The sequence below is a fragment of the Cherax quadricarinatus genome, chromosome 14 (genome assembly GCF_038502225.1).
Source record: "Cherax quadricarinatus isolate ZL_2023a chromosome 14, ASM3850222v1, whole genome shotgun sequence".
In the NCBI taxonomy this organism is placed as follows: domain Eukaryota; kingdom Metazoa; phylum Arthropoda; class Malacostraca; order Decapoda; family Parastacidae; genus Cherax; species Cherax quadricarinatus.
The window spans coordinates 2685466-2701485 of record NC_091305.1 but is presented as its reverse complement, the minus strand read 5'-3'; the positions used below and the strand labels follow the sequence as shown (position 1 = coordinate 2701485).

At 41.9% G+C, this 16020-nt stretch overlaps 1 protein-coding gene across 1 annotated transcript in view; it reads left to right on the top strand.

The window, feature by feature from the left end:
* The window catches only part of LOC128696142 (tubulin alpha chain), a 31568-nt gene extending 15891 nt beyond the window's left edge, over positions 1-15677 (top strand). The window contains exons 2-9 of the mRNA XM_053787266.2: positions 3585-3807; positions 4113-4285; positions 4407-4535; positions 5190-5389; positions 6718-6844; positions 12691-12891; positions 14551-14714; positions 15397-15677. Coding sequence (XP_053643241.1) covers positions 3585-3807; positions 4113-4285; positions 4407-4535; positions 5190-5389; positions 6718-6844; positions 12691-12891; positions 14551-14714; positions 15397-15526 — 1347 coding nt within the window. The 3' untranslated portion in view covers positions 15527-15677. The remainder of the gene's footprint in view (positions 1-3584; positions 3808-4112; positions 4286-4406; positions 4536-5189; positions 5390-6717; positions 6845-12690; positions 12892-14550; positions 14715-15396) is intronic.
* The last annotated feature ends 343 nt before the right edge of the window (positions 15678-16020 follow it).

Below are 16020 nucleotides of genomic sequence, written 5' to 3'. Positions count from 1 at the left end.
CACAATACCCTAGCCTTCAAAACACCCTAGCCTTCACAACACCCTAGCCTTCACAACACCCTAGCCCTCACAACACCCTAGCCTTCACAATACCCTAGCCTTCACAACACCCTAGCCTTCACAACACCCTAGCCCTCACAACACCCTAGCCTTCACAACACCCTAGCCATCACAGCACCCTAGCCTTCACAACACCCTAGCCTTCACAACACCCTTGCCTTCACAGCACCCTTGCCCTCACAACACCCTAGCTTTCACAATACCCTAGCCTTCACAACACCCTAGCCTTTACAACACCCTAGCCCTCAAAACACCCTAGCCTTCACAACACCCTAGCCTTCACAACAATCTAGCCTTCACAACGCCCTAACCCTCACAACACCCAAGCCTTCACAACACCCTAGCCCTCACAACACCCTAGCCTTCATAACACCCTAGCCTTCACAACACCCTAGCCTTCACAACACCCTAGCCTTCACAACACCATAGCCCTCACAACACCCTAGCCTTCATAACACCCTAGCCTTCACAATACCCTAGCCTTCACAACACCCTAGCCTTCACAACACCCTAGCCCTCTCAACACCCTAGCCTTCACAACACCCTAGCCTTCACAACACCCTAGCCTTCACAACACCCTAGCCCTCACAACACCCTAGCCTTCATAACACCCTAACCTTCACAACACCCTAGCCTTCACAACACCCTAGCCTTCATAACACCCTAGCCTTCACAACACCCTAGCCTTCACAACACCCTAGCCCTCACAACACCCTAGCCTTCACAACACCCTAGCCTTCACAACACCCTAGCCTTCACAACACCCTAGCCTTCACAACACCCTAGCCTTCACAACACCCTAGCCCTCACAACACCCTAGCCTTCATAACACCCTAGCCTTCACAATACCCTAGCCTTCACAACACCCTAGCTTTCACAACACCCTAGTCCTCTCAACACCCTAGCCTTCACAACACCCTAGCCTTCACAACACCCTAGCCTTCACAACACCCTAGCCCTCACAACACCCTAGCCTTCACAACACCCTAGCCTTCACAACACCCTAGCCTTCGCAACACCCTAGCCTTCACAACACCCTAGCCTTCATAACACCCTAACCTTCACAACACCCTAGCCTTCACAACACCCTAGCCTTCATAACACCCTAGCCTTCACAACACCCTAGCCTTCACAACACCCTAGCCCTCACAACACCCTAGCCTTCACAACACCCTAGCCTTCACAACACCCTAGCCTTCACAACACCCTAGCCTTCACAACACCCTAGCCTTCACAACACCCTAGCCTTCACAACACCCTAGCCTTCACAACACCCTAGCCTTCATAACACCCTAGCCTTCACAACACCCTAGCCTTCACAACACTCAAGCCTTCATAACACCCTAGCCTTCACAATGCCCTAGCCTTCATAACACCCTAGCCTTCACAACACCCAAGCCTTCATAACACCCTAGCCTTCACAACACCCTAGCCTTCACAACACCCTAGCCTTCACAACACCCTAGCCTTCATAACACCCTAGCCTTCACAACAACCTAGCCTTCACAACACTCAAGCCTTCATAACACCCTAGCCTTCACAATGCCCTAGCCTTCATAACACCCTAGCCTTCACAACACCCAAGCCTTCATAACACCCTAGCCTTCACAATGCCCTAGCACTCAACACACCTAGAATTCACCAGATATAGCACCACGTCCTAGCCCTCACCACTCCAGAACCTTCATCACACTCCAATCCTTACCAGGAGCAATTACAGGGGAGAGGGGGGAAAGGGAGGACGATAGGGAGGGAGGTAGGGAGGGAATAGGGTGGGAGGTAGGGAGGGAGGTAGGAAGGGAGGGCCATTTTATCAGGGTTTTCAACTTCGTGGGGGGACCTCAAATTTAGTCACTTATCAACTACTCTATAATATTATACGAAGGTCAGAGTTTTTCTCGCTCTAACACAGAAAAATGCCAAATATACATTTGTTCACAAATATAAAGCCGCTACTTTATGTCCCGCCTTCTTTGTCTTCGCTTTTGTTATTGCAGAGTGAGTCCTAACGTTACTGTTATCATGATTTGTTACCCGTATTTCCTAACATCACGATTGTTATCCTGGCTTGTTCCTAACATCACGATTGTTATTTTGGCTTGTTTCCTAACATCACGATTGCTATTTTGGCTTGTTCCTAACAACACGATTGTTATCCTGGCTTGTTCCTAACATCACGATTGTTATTTTGGCTTGTTTCCTAACATCACGATTGTTATTTTGGCTTGTTTCCTAACAACACGATTGTTATCTTGGCTTGTTTCCTAACATCACGATTGTTATTTTGGCTTGTTTCCTAACATCACGATTGTTATCCTGGCTTGTTCCTAACATCACGATTGTTATTTTGGCTTGTTCCTAACATCACGATTGTTATTTTGGCTTGTTTCCTAACATCACGATTGTTATTTTGGCTTGTTTCCTAACAACACGATTGTTATCTTGGCTTGTTTCCTAACATCACGATTGTTATTTTGGCTTGTTCCTAACATCGCGATTGTTATTTTGGCTTGTTTCCTAACATCACGATTGTTATCTTGGCTTGTTTCCTAACATCACGATTGTTATTTTGGCTTGTTCCTAACATCACGATTGTTATCTTGGCTTGTTTCCTAACATCACGATTATTATCTTGGCTTGTTTCCTAACATCACGATTGTTATTTTGGCTTGTTTCCTAACATCACAATTGTTATCATGGCGTTTTTCCCTAACATTACTATCATTATCGTAGCGTCGTTCCGAAAATCACAATCGCACTGCGTATTTTCGTCAAGTACCTTTGATGAGTCAAACCAGGTAAATTGGTCGTAATTGGATTTCAAGAAGTGGCAAGGTCGTGTGGTTTCTAGTGTCCACGGGATAGTGGAAGCTCTATCCTCCGTCCACTCATGACGGCTCGTTCTGTAACTAGCTAAGCTATTTATGGAACGTGAGCAGCTATCACTGTTCATCTGAGAGGAGAAAAAAGGCGTTCCAGCTAGCTTGCTGTGTCCAGTGTCAAGAAAGCTAGATTTTGTTTGGACTTAATGCTTTGAAGTCAATAAAAAACAAATATTCAGAATACTTTTTTTGAGTTATCAATGACCTATTTTGTTTTCACGTGTAGTCATTTTTACATATTGTTGTATTTGGAGTTGATATGGCTAATGGCGCGTCATGTATATGGTGTGAGGTTTACAGTCATTATGTTGGTATGTTCACTCACGGGATGTGTGACGTAGCCCAATACTGTCACTGTCGAGGTATGTTTTCTTATATAATGAGTGGCACTGCTTATAACTGTGTGGTAACTGGAGGGATGAGTGACACTGCCCAGTATTTTATGATGCTATGTTCATTTGCAGGCTTGTACTGCCTAGTAAATTAGCTTCCAGGGGCACAAACCTAAATAATGTATTGAGTCCAGGTGTCTCAGATACTGGAAGTGGCGCAGAGCCTTACAAAAGTATATTCTGACAAATGAAAGCTCATAGATGTATGTTAGAAAACTGTCTTCAGCAACTCCTTTTTTTCCTTCGTCAGCGTGAGTGCATGAGCATCCACGTAGGTCAGGCTGGAGTGCAAATCGGCAACGCGTGTTGGGAACTCTATTGCCTAGAGCACGGCATCACCCCAGACGGTCTCATGCCCGCTGACGATACTCTCGGCTACGGAGCCGATACATTCAATACTTTCTTCAGCGAGATGGAGAGCGGACTGCATGTTCCTCGTGCGGTCTTTGTCGACTTGGAACCCACCGTCATAGGTACGTTTCTAAAGATGAAAAGGTAAAACTGAATTTAGCAAGAGCTCAAAGAGGCTTGCTAAATTCTTTAGAGCCTAAATCATAGTTTTTTTATATATCCCTGAGTTTCTAAACAACGGTCCACAAGAAGGATGTTGTGTACAATATACTAGCTGCCTTGACGGCAAAAAAATAATAATTAAACGATGCAGCATCTTCGAAAGTTTAATTTACACCCGATTTCAGTCAGATTAATTCTCTGTGAACTCATTCCTAAAGACTTAGATTTCTAGTTTCCTACAAAAATCATCTTCCCTCCTTGGCAGACGAAGTCCGGACGGGGATGTATCGCGGCCTGTATCACCCAGCCCAGTTGGTCACTGGTAAAGAGGATGCTGCTAACAATTTCGCTCGTGGACATTACACCATCGGTAAGGAGATGATCGACGTCACTCTCGACCAGATCCGCAGGATGACAGACCAGGCTTCGAGCCTCCAGGTACGCTGTGTTCGTAACAGTTATGACAGAACTATTTAGCCTCTCATATAAACATTCATATGTTAATGTGTCCACTTTGAATTCTTTCCCCACGTCTCGCTTCTCTGGTATCTTTCATTAGGGATTCCTCGTGTTTCACTCCTTCGGCGGTGGCACCGGTTCAGGCTTCACCTCGCTCCTGATGGAACATCTCTCCGTCGACTATGGCAAGAAGACCAAGCTGGAATTCGCTATTTACCCCGCACCGCAGGCAAGTATGACACTGCAGTACAAACACATCACCACTACTAAAATAATACTAAACTAACAGTAAGAAAACCTAACAGCTACGTTGGGCCCTAAACACATGGCAACAATACCAAATAAGAAAATCATGTTTCTTTAATCATAAATTATAACAACTAAAATATAAATATTCTGATGTACATTAGAAATCTGCATTTAAATTATCTGTTTCTAAAGCTTTACTAGCCACATGGCATGTACAGTCTTCGACGCCTAAATAATCAAAGCATAAACAGTGAGCAAAGTAACATTCGAAGTGTTGGGATCGATGGCTCCTGATCAACACAATGACCTCGTCGTCTTGGTACCGCAGGTCAATATAATCAATCCTGACCAACACACACGCACAGGGCCGACAGCATCAACATCTTCACCATTCTCTTCCCATGTCTGCTTCTTTGTTATCTCGAAATACAATTTTTAGTGAATTTATCAGCATCGTTTTGGATATTGGATAATGGAGTCTCTCACAAGGGAATGCTATCAGGGAATTGTGAGATGTTGAGACGTTTATGCTAGTAATATTAATGCTTGATTTCATGAGCGGAATAAACAAATCTAAAGTAACAATGAAATTTAACATGTGATGGACGTCTAACATATGTTGAGGTGTACTTAGGTGTCCACTTCGATGGTGGAGCCTTACAACTCCGTCCTGACGACTCACACGTCGATGGAGCACTGCGACGTGGCTTTTATGGTGGACAACGAGGCTATATACGAACTCTGTCACAAGAACTTAAGTGTCTCCAGACCCACCTACCACAACCTTAACAGACTCATCAGCCAGATCGTCTCCTCCATCACCGCCTCCCTCAGGTACAAAGTTACGTGCTTCTCTTCCAGTGCATGGCCCTCTGCATTGCCAGTCCCTATAATGCAGCTCATAATTTGCTTAATAAATATCCATAATGAATAATTTTGAGAAAAAACAAATCTCGCTTTGCAGGCTCATTATCTCTCATTCATGGCATTCATGCTTATCAATACAAAAATATCCCTTTTCACGAATTACCTCGGCTCTCAGTGAATAACTATTCCCTTCATAAATGAATGATATATCACAGATAATGAGTGACACTCAAGGACTTTGAGCTATCTATTCATTATTGGCTCGTCTTGCTTCGGAGCCACTGCGTGACTGGAGATCGTGTCCCAACTCTTTACGATCAATGGCAACTCATTTTTTTATTATATTTCATTCCTACCTGTGATATTCTCAAGGGTATACTAACCCCAATTATTTTTGTAGTCTTACACAAGGTAACTTTTTTACTGACTGTATTGCAGCAGCTTAATATAGACTCGTGAACAACTATGCATGGTAAAGGCTTTTTCTGTCATATTTCCATATATAAAATATATTTCTGCGGATTGAGTTGAAAACTGCAATAATTTTATATATAGGTAAAATTGGTCAATTAACAAGAACTCATTTAAAATTAAGTCCTTTCTAAGATTTTCTCTTATATGTGTAAAGATATATTTTTTACATTTATGTTAATGTAAAAATTAATATTTTTGTACCAAAAGAACCTTTGAAAAATTACCTGACCTTATTATAACAAGCGCAATTTAATTTAGCCTAATCCAACTAAATATATTTTAGATAAGTTTACAATAATTTAATAATAAACAAACACAATGAAATACATTTTTTTCGTTAGGTTCAGAATGATTTTTTGCAAAATTATTGCATACACAAATTTTCGCTTACCTTATTAGACAAGAAGAGCATGTTACCTATTCGCAAGTTTTGCCTATTCGGCACGACATATATATATATATATATATATATATATATATATATATATATATATATATATATATATATATATATATATATATATATATATATATATATATATATATATATATATATATATATATATATATATATATATATATATATATATATATATATATATATATATATATATATATATATATCACTAAAAGGAATATTTGTTTTATTCCATATACTTACCCTTCCGCCTTACATCTCATCCTCTTCGTCGACTCCCCATGTTCTAATTCCTCCTCCTAATGCTCTTCTTCCTCCTCCTCCTCCCCCTCCTCCTCCTCCCCCTCCTCCTCCTCCCCCTCCTCCTCGTTCTGGTCCTCCTGGTCCTCCTTGCTCACCGTAGGTTCGACGGGGCGTTGAATGTGGATCTGGCGGAGTTCCAGACCAACCTGGTTCCTTACCCAAGGATTCACTTTCCTTTGGCCAATTATTCCCCCGTCCACGGTGCTGATAAAGTCAACCATATGCAGGTATATAGCTATAACAAGTGTCACAGCGTGGCACTGCACCAGGTATAATAAGTGTGGCACTGCACAAGGTATCACACGTCAAGTGTGGCACTGCACTAGGCATCACACATCAGGTGTGGCATTTCATTAAGTATAATAAGTCAAATGTGGCACTGCACTTGGTATCACACGTCAGTTGTGGCACTGCACTAGGTATCACACGTCAGGTGTGACACTCCATTAAGTATAATAAGTCAAGTGTGGCACTGCACTAGGTATCACACGTCAGTTGTGGCACTGCACTAGGTATCATACTTCAGGTGTGGCACTCCATTAAGTATAATAAGTCAAGTGTGGCACTGCACTAGGTATCACACGTCAGTTGTGGCACTGCACTAGGTATCACACTTCAGGTGTGGCACTCCATTAAGTATAATAAGTCAAGTGTGGCACTGCACTTGTTATAACATATGGGATGTAGCACGTATGAATTGCAGTACACAGTGTGTGACACTGCACCAGGCACAGCAGATCATGTATGGCACCAAAGGCGTGGCACTGTATCGGTCGTAGTCTTCCACCATCGGCAATAAAACCAGTATTTGTTAAAGGCCATAAATGATTGTCTTGATCCTCCACGTGATGTCGTTACTACAAACGGATTTATTAGGAATATTAACCAAAAATTCCTTATTTACATTCACCTAAATAAAATAAATTTGCATGACTTCCAGTATTTTATGTATATAGAAAATATATTAAAAAAAAAACTTTGCTAAAATCCTGATATAATATGTATTAATACCTGGACACTAAGTACCATGTTAAGCTTAGTATCTCTCGACTCGATGGTGAATTCACTAAGTACCACGTTAACATGGTACTTAGTGAATTCTCCATCGAGTCAAGAGAGATACTAAGCTTAACATGGTACTTAGTGAATTCTCCATCGAGTCGAGAAATAGTAAGCTTAACATGGTACTTAGTGAACTTTCCATCGAGTCAAGAGATACTAAGCTTAACATGGTACTCAGTGAATTCTTCATCGAGTCGAGAAATAGTAAGCTTAAGCTTACTATTTATCGACTCGATGGAAAGTTCACTAAGTACCATGTTAAGTTTACTATCTCTTGACTCGATGGAGAATTCTTTTAATTTTTAACTCTCAGAAGGCTCAAAAACTTTTAGGAAGAATATTTCCCCTACTCATCTGTGCATAACATATGGATTGCTTTATTCTGTTCATCTCACACGTTTTATATTCGATTTATTTCTTGAGAGACGACTTTCCTCTGTCTAAATTATTTGATCGTAATTTTAAACGCTTGCCTAGCGTCAGTATCAAGCTGGAAAGTTCATTTGTGACCAAGATTGAGTTTCTTGACAAGGAGTAAAACTATAATGTGGCTAAATTCTAAGAGGGGCACCAGAAGCGGAGGATGAATGACACCCTCAGAGTAGTATAGATACAGATGATATTATCAACATGCACCTCACGCTTACTTGTGTTAGATATATCGCTGCTCTGCATTTCCAGACTATTAAATTTTTTTTTCCTACCACAAAATATTGACCTAATTGATCTCAGGTAATTTCAAAAGTTTTCTGGCAATTATAAGCAGTTTTTTTTCTATGTTCATCGTCTGGAAAGGTTTATGCGGAGGCTTCGACGGCTAAAAAGAGGATATATAACTGGTTTTTCTTTATAATGATATAGCAATAAAACGTTTGAGTTCCTACAGATTCCTAATCGCCACATCTGGGTTTAACGAAGCCCCTTAAACCACAATTTAAACTGGACGTTCTGGCAATTCCTTCGTAAATACTCTTCGTAGTAGGCAAGCAACCAACTCACTATGCTTGATTTGTGGAGATCGATGACCTTTCCATGAGGTCTTCAGATACTTCCAAGACCTTCGTCATCATGCTGCATGACGACACCTGCTACTAGAAGGACTGTTTGTGCGCATGATTTTTGTCCTTTTTTTTTTTATAATGGTGAGCAAACTGGATCACCCAGAGAATCTTATGTATGAACTTACCAGATGTGTGATGGAACGATATCTGTAGTGTTACATAAACAAATAATCGTTCTTGACTCGTACACTGACACGTACACTGACACGTACACTGACACGTACACTGACACGTACGCTGACACGTACACTGACACGTACACTGACACGTACAGTATTGATGGTCTTATGATGCTTTAAGCCTGATTATCTGAATGGAAATATTGACTGTACATCTGTATGTCACGGGTCATCTAAACCTCTGGAGTATACACAAATAACCCGCACATAAAAGAGAGAAGCTTACGACGACGTTTCGGTCCGACTTGGACCATTGACAAAGTCACACTAACAGAGGTGGAGCAGGACGGCTACATATAGGCAGGAAGAGGTGGTGGTGGTAGTAGTAGTAGTAGTAGTAGTACAAGAGTTGTATATAATACCGACAAGATGAAATTAAGACACATGCACAACACCCGGGCATCCCCATCATAGACGTTTCGCCATCCAGCCAGCCACTGGATGGCGAAACGTCCACAACAAAGACAACCAGACGCCGCACATATGTCTTAATTTCATCAGTAGTTGTAGTAGTAGTAGAAGAAGAAGAGGTCCACCGCTCAGATACAGGTTTTTCCTTTTCCGTTTACCGTAAACCTATGCACAGTGGCATGTACATTCACTACTTTTCCTATCATGCTTCCCCTGTCAAGAAAAGTGTTCTTATCTCCCTCTTTCTCCGTGCCCTCCGCATCTGTGATCCTCAGTTCCTTCCAGCAGAAATTTCCACTCTTCATAATTCGTTCTCCCGTCTTGGCTACCCTTCCCATTTCATAGACTCTGCTCTCTCACGTGCTAAACGCAATTTCTTCTCTCCCAAACTCTCTACTCATGAGAACTCTTCTATCCTCTGCCTTCCCTACATTTCCGGTCTTTCTAATCTCAACAATTCTCTCCGTCCCTTAGACATCAAGCTTACCTTCCGCCAGACTAACACTCTTCGCACTAATCTCGTTCATACCTCTCCTCCCTCTACAGATGTTCCTGGTGTCTACTCTATTTCTTGCTCCTCCTGTCCTCTTCAATACTTCGGAGAAACTGGTCGATCTCTTTCTGACAGACTTAGGGAGCACAAAAATAGTGTTAGGCTTGCCGAGACTAACAATGCTCTTTTCTGTCACGTCAGAGATCATAGCCATCCTATTGACTGGTCTTCTGCTAAAACTGTCTTCCCTACTTCCAACTCGAACAGTCGCCGTCTAGTTGAATCCTCTCTAATACACAACTTTCCTTGTATGAACCTTAGCCCTGGCTTCGTCTCTGTAGATGCCTTCCTCTCCCACTACATTGTAAAATGCTCCAAACTTCAGAACACCCGTGACTTAACCTGAATCCTCATTTTTTCTTTTTTTCTTTTTCTGTTTCTTCTTCTTCCTCTTCCCCTTTCCTCTTTCCTTTGCTCCTCTGGGTTGTCTTTCTCTCTCATGTCTCGTGTTTCTGTTCCTTCTTCATTTATTTCACCACTTCCCTTTCACGCACCTCTGTGCGCTTGCCCTCCCTCTGTGGGCATCTAGCTCTCTTGCAGTGCTCCCCTTCCTTTGTATTTGACTGGCTCGTCATTTTCCCACTTCTACCACTACCACTACTACTACATCTTCTTCTACTACTACTACAACTACTGATGAAATTAAGACATATGTGCGGCGTCTGGTTGTCTTTGTTGTGGACGTTTCGCCATCCAGTGGCTGGCTGGATGGCGAAACGTCTATGATGGGGATGCCCGGGTGTTGTGCATGTGTCTTAATTTCATCTTGTTGGTATTATATACAACTCTTGTACTACTACTACTACTACTACTACCACCACCTCTTCCTGCCTATATATAGCCGTCCTGCTCCACCTCTGTTAGTGTGACTTTGTCAATGGTCCAAGTCGGACCGAAACGTCGTCGTAAGCTTCTCTCTTTTATGTGCGGGTTATTTGTGTATCGTTCCAGTCACGGTATTGTGCCTTTTTTGTTATCTCTGGAGTATAAATAAATTTAGATCCAACTCTATAACACTGCACCGTCACTATACAAAGTATGTCACCATGTCACTATACCAAGTGTGGCACCATGTCACTATACCAAGTGTGGTATCATGTCACTATACCAAGTGTGGCACCATGTCACTATACCAAGTGTGTCACCATGTCACTATACCAAGTGTGGCACCATGTCACTATACCAAGTGTGTCACCATGTCACTATACCAAGTGTGGTATCATGTCACTATACCAAGTGTGGTATCATGTCACTATACCAAGTGTGGCACCATGTCACTATACCAAGTGTGTCACCATGTCACTATACCAAGTGTGGCACCATGTCACTATACCAAGTGTGTCACCATGTCACTATACCAAGTGTGGTATCATGTCACTATACCAAGTGTGGCACCATGTCACTATACCAAGTGTGGCACCATGTCACTATACCAAGTGTGTCACCATGTCACTATACCAAGTGTGGCACCATGTCACTATACCAAGTGTGTCACCATGTCACTATACCAAGAGTGGCACCATGTCACTATACAAAGTGTGTCACTATGTCACTATACCAAGTGTGTCACTATGTCACTATATCAAGTATGTTACCACCATGTCACTATATCAAGTATGTTACCACCATGTCACTATACCAAGTGTGGTACCATGTCACTATACCAAGTATGGCACCATGTCACTATACCAAGTGTGGTGCCATGTCACTATACCAAGTGTGGTACCATGTCACTATACCAAGTGTGGTGCCATGTCACTATACCAAGTGTGGTACCATGTCACTATACCAAGTATGGCACCATGTCACTATACCAAGTGTGTCACCATGTCACTATACCAAGTGTGGCACCATGTCACTATACCAAGTGTGGCACCATGTTACTATACCAAGTGTGGCACCATGTCACTATACCAAGTGTGGCACCATGTCACTATACCAAGTATGGCACCATGTCACTATACCAAGTGTGGTGCCATGTCACTATACCAAGTGTGGTACCATGTCACTATACCAAGTGTGGTGCCATGTCACTATACCAAGTGTGGTACCATGTCACTATACCAAGTATGGCACCATGTCACTATACCAAGTGTGTCACCATGTCACTATACCAAGTGTGGCACCATGTCACTATACCAAGTGTGGCACCATGTTACTATACCAAGTGTGGCACCATGTCACTATACCAAGTGTGGCACCACGTCACTATACCAAGTGTGGCACCATGTTACTATACCAAGTGTGGCACCACGTCACTATACCAAGTGTGGTACCATGTCACTATACCAAGTGTGGCACTATGGCACTCTCACCACTGCGCTTTGTCAGTAAAGACAAATATAAAAAAAGGTGCAACTAGTAAGCATTGCTAGTAATATATTTGATAATAAACTACATTAAGGGTAATCCTTGTATGGTACCAGAAGAAAAACCTTCCTCGTTCAATTAGCCATATGTAAATCACGTTGACAAGGCTGCGAATGCAGCTAGCTAGAGCACAGTGCAGTCTCCCTGCGCTGTATCAAGGTGTCGCAGGCAACAAGTGTATGTGTTCACCCATATACACTTGTTGCCAGAACTTGTGTACAAATCGCTTTAAAACTATATCCGAAAATGCTGCTCTGACACAAACAAAAACTCATTTCTCAAATGATGGAAAAATGCAAGTCCAGTTAAGAAAAGCGCATGTTTCGCGATTAGAAGACGGTGATTCGAACCTTCACTAATTCTTGCGATATATGTCCCACGTAGGTTAATCGCGTCGCACAAATAAAATGACCCATGCAAGAGATTTCCTGTTTCAGATTTCGACTGCGGAGCTGACAAGCGACTGCTTCTCTCCAGGGATGCAAATGGTCAAGTGTGACCCGCGCAACGGGAAGTACATGGCTGTAACTCTCCTCTACCGCGGAGACGTCGTGCCTAAGGACGTCAACTCCGCCATCCAGACCATCAAGAACATGAAGTCAGTGGAGTTTGTTGACTGGTGTCCAACAGGATTCAAGGTTGGTGTTCTCTACCGTAATATGTATCTTTAGCAGTCTTGTTTAGACTGTTTCAAACACAACATCGATAAAGAAACAGAGATAGCATTTGTTTACAAAGGTGCCCATTTATAAGTATTTAAAAAATAGCTTACTTATTACCTTCAGGTAATAGTTATTACACTTCAGGAGTTTCCTGAAGTGTACAAAAGAACAACACTACGTGAATAACTTTCTACACAGTTTTGTACTGCAAAGTACTGCAGCTGTTTTAGAGTGAAAAAACATTTGAATCAGCAAATAAATAAACAAAAAATCGTCATTTTAACACCATAGAAAGATATTCTTGAAATAATTTCAACGTAAGAGCATCGTAATCAAAACAGAAAGAGGAGCAAAGCAGAGTTGAGAGAGCTCGTCCGGAAGTGAACGTTAGTACACAGTTGCAGGTTACAGCATCAGTGATGAAAGTCATTGCAATGTTATTATTATATTCAAGGAAACGCGCTAAATCCGTAGGGTGCATGCTGTATCTGGGAGTTGTGAGGTAGAAGGTAGAAGGCAAGAAGAAACTTTTTGTAGGGTGGGAAGTTATGAGAGAGGAACGAATTCATTCGTAAAATTCTTACCTGGAGAGAGTTTCGGGGGTCAACGCCCCCGCGGCCCGGTCTGTGACCAGGCCTCCTGGTGGATCAGCCCCTGAGAAGGTTTGATAATAAAAGGAACACCTGCTTGAATATGACGATAGCGTTTAATTCACACACATATTACACGTATTCCTGATTTAACGGGGGGGGGGGGGGGGTGACCACACACATATTGCACGTGTTCCTGATCTAACGGAAGGGGGGAATCCACACTATTTTAGACATGAAATTACCAGATAAGCACCTACGCACTTCAGTAACATTTTCAACCTACGTCTAAGATGGCTGGTCCTGTGTTTAGTGTTTACAGCCAGTTAGAGAGGAGGTTTGAAGCAGTTATCGGACCCCTTCTGAGAATCTTAGAATGATCTACGACATATTGATCAGAGAGCACCTGCGCACGTCAGTTTTTTGTATGAACCATTGCCCTTGTATAGCAAACAAGCGTTGAAAGTTTGAAGCCGATCGGAAGAGCCGTTCTTAATTTACAAACGAAAATTGAAAAGAAATAAATTGGGAACCTCCTAAAGGTACCCACTCGAGAATACATAATAACAATAATAATAATAATAATAATAATAATAATAATAATAATAATAATAATAATAATAATAATAATAATAATAATAATAATAGTAATAATAGTAATAATAATAATATAAAAATAATGATTAGAGGAACCACACGAATTATGCAAAAAAATGAAGACAGGGAAAAAAAAATTATATAAATGCAAGGGGACAATTTTCGACAGTGGGACAAAAGTCTGAGGGGAAGGAAATGCAGGAAATGGCAGGACAGGGGAGGGAGGGAAGGAGAGGACAGGACAAGATAAGTCAGAGGAGGGGCAGATGGGGGCAGGGATGTTAAGAGCAGTAGAGGGAAGAAAAGAAGAGAGAGAGAAGTGGTAAGTTTTATTCAAAGGGAAATATCTTCTGATGTTTGTCCACTGCGAAGAAAAAACAAACAATCACTTGTAATTTAAATGTGTATGAGCCTTCTGAAAGAGCGAATAGACTCTTCTCTTCTGCAGGTGGGCATCAACTACATGCCTCCCACAGTGGTGCCTGGCGGGGACCTAGCTAAGGTGCCCAGGTCGCTCTGTATGCTCTCCAACACCACCGCCATCGTCGAGGCTTGGGGACGCCTCGACTACAAGTTCGATCTCCTCTTTGCCAAGAGAGCCTTTGTCCACTGGTAATACACTATCCTCCTATTCCATAGCATAACTTACCATCATAGTGCTCTAATGTTTGTATGTCAGAATTTTCCCTAAATGCTGTGTATAAAACGAGCTTTTCAGAATATTATAATTGTGAATAATATTTAGAAAATAGATAATTTGAATTTTATTAATATGGGATTAGATAATATTTGATATTTTTCTTTGCTAAGTGTCCTTCAGCACAAATATACTGGAAGACATATAGCTCTTGCTCATTCTTCCTTCTTCTTCATGTAACTATTGTATAGAGGAGAGTAAGAACATACTGTGAATGTTCCCATTGCTTTCCTGTCATACAGAACATGGTATCCAGTTTTCTTTAATAATAGTAATAACAATAAAAATCATCCCCCTTCTGTCTCCTGGGGGCCCAGTCCCTGGACCCATTACGTACCTCTGTAATCTGTAAATACCTTTGTAACTTGTCATGATTGTGACTAGACCTAAATGGAGTTCATTACCTTTGTAAATTATAAGTTCATTACCTTTGTAAATTGTGAGTTCATTACCTCTGTAACTTGCTCAGCTATCAAAACTTTGGAGTCCAGTCCCTGGACCAATTATGTACCTCTGTAATCTTTTGACTACCCCCACATGATGGGTATGGGGTGCATAATAAACATATTAAACTAAAAAACTTCTGTCTCCCCTCAGGTATGTGGGAGAGGGCATGGAGGAAGGGGAGTTCGCAGAGGCCCGGGAGGACCTTGCAGCCCTGGAGAAGGACTATGAGGAGATCGCTGAGGAGCCGGGCGAGTCTGAGGACGATGAAGACTATTATTGAGGAGATTCCTGCATGTGTGAGGAGGATTAGACAGAGCCAGCGTGTGCGAGGACAATGACCATCAACAAACAGTGTCAGGAAGACAATGAACAATACAGAGAAATACTTATATAAGGTGCATAGCCGAGCACTCTGAAGACAAAGAGGAATACTGAACAGCACGAATCCATAGAGGAATATTGAACAATACGAATTCAAAGAGGATTACCGATCGGTGTAGGGATGACAATGCAGCTGCAATCGACAGAGACTTAATAACGTAATCAATGTGTCAAGTGTACAGTTGTACTTCAAGTTGCCTTACTTTGTTTAATATGTATAAAGTTAGCTCTATAAGGAATGGCAAACACTGTATGGCAAAACGTGCCGACAAATATGGTGGAAGACTCTATCTTTAAGGCAAATTCAAATTGCCAGAAGGAATCTCGCTCCAAGAGCTTTACATGCGCTTGATAAAGCTCTACATAGAGGGGAGGGAAATTTCGCATGTAAAT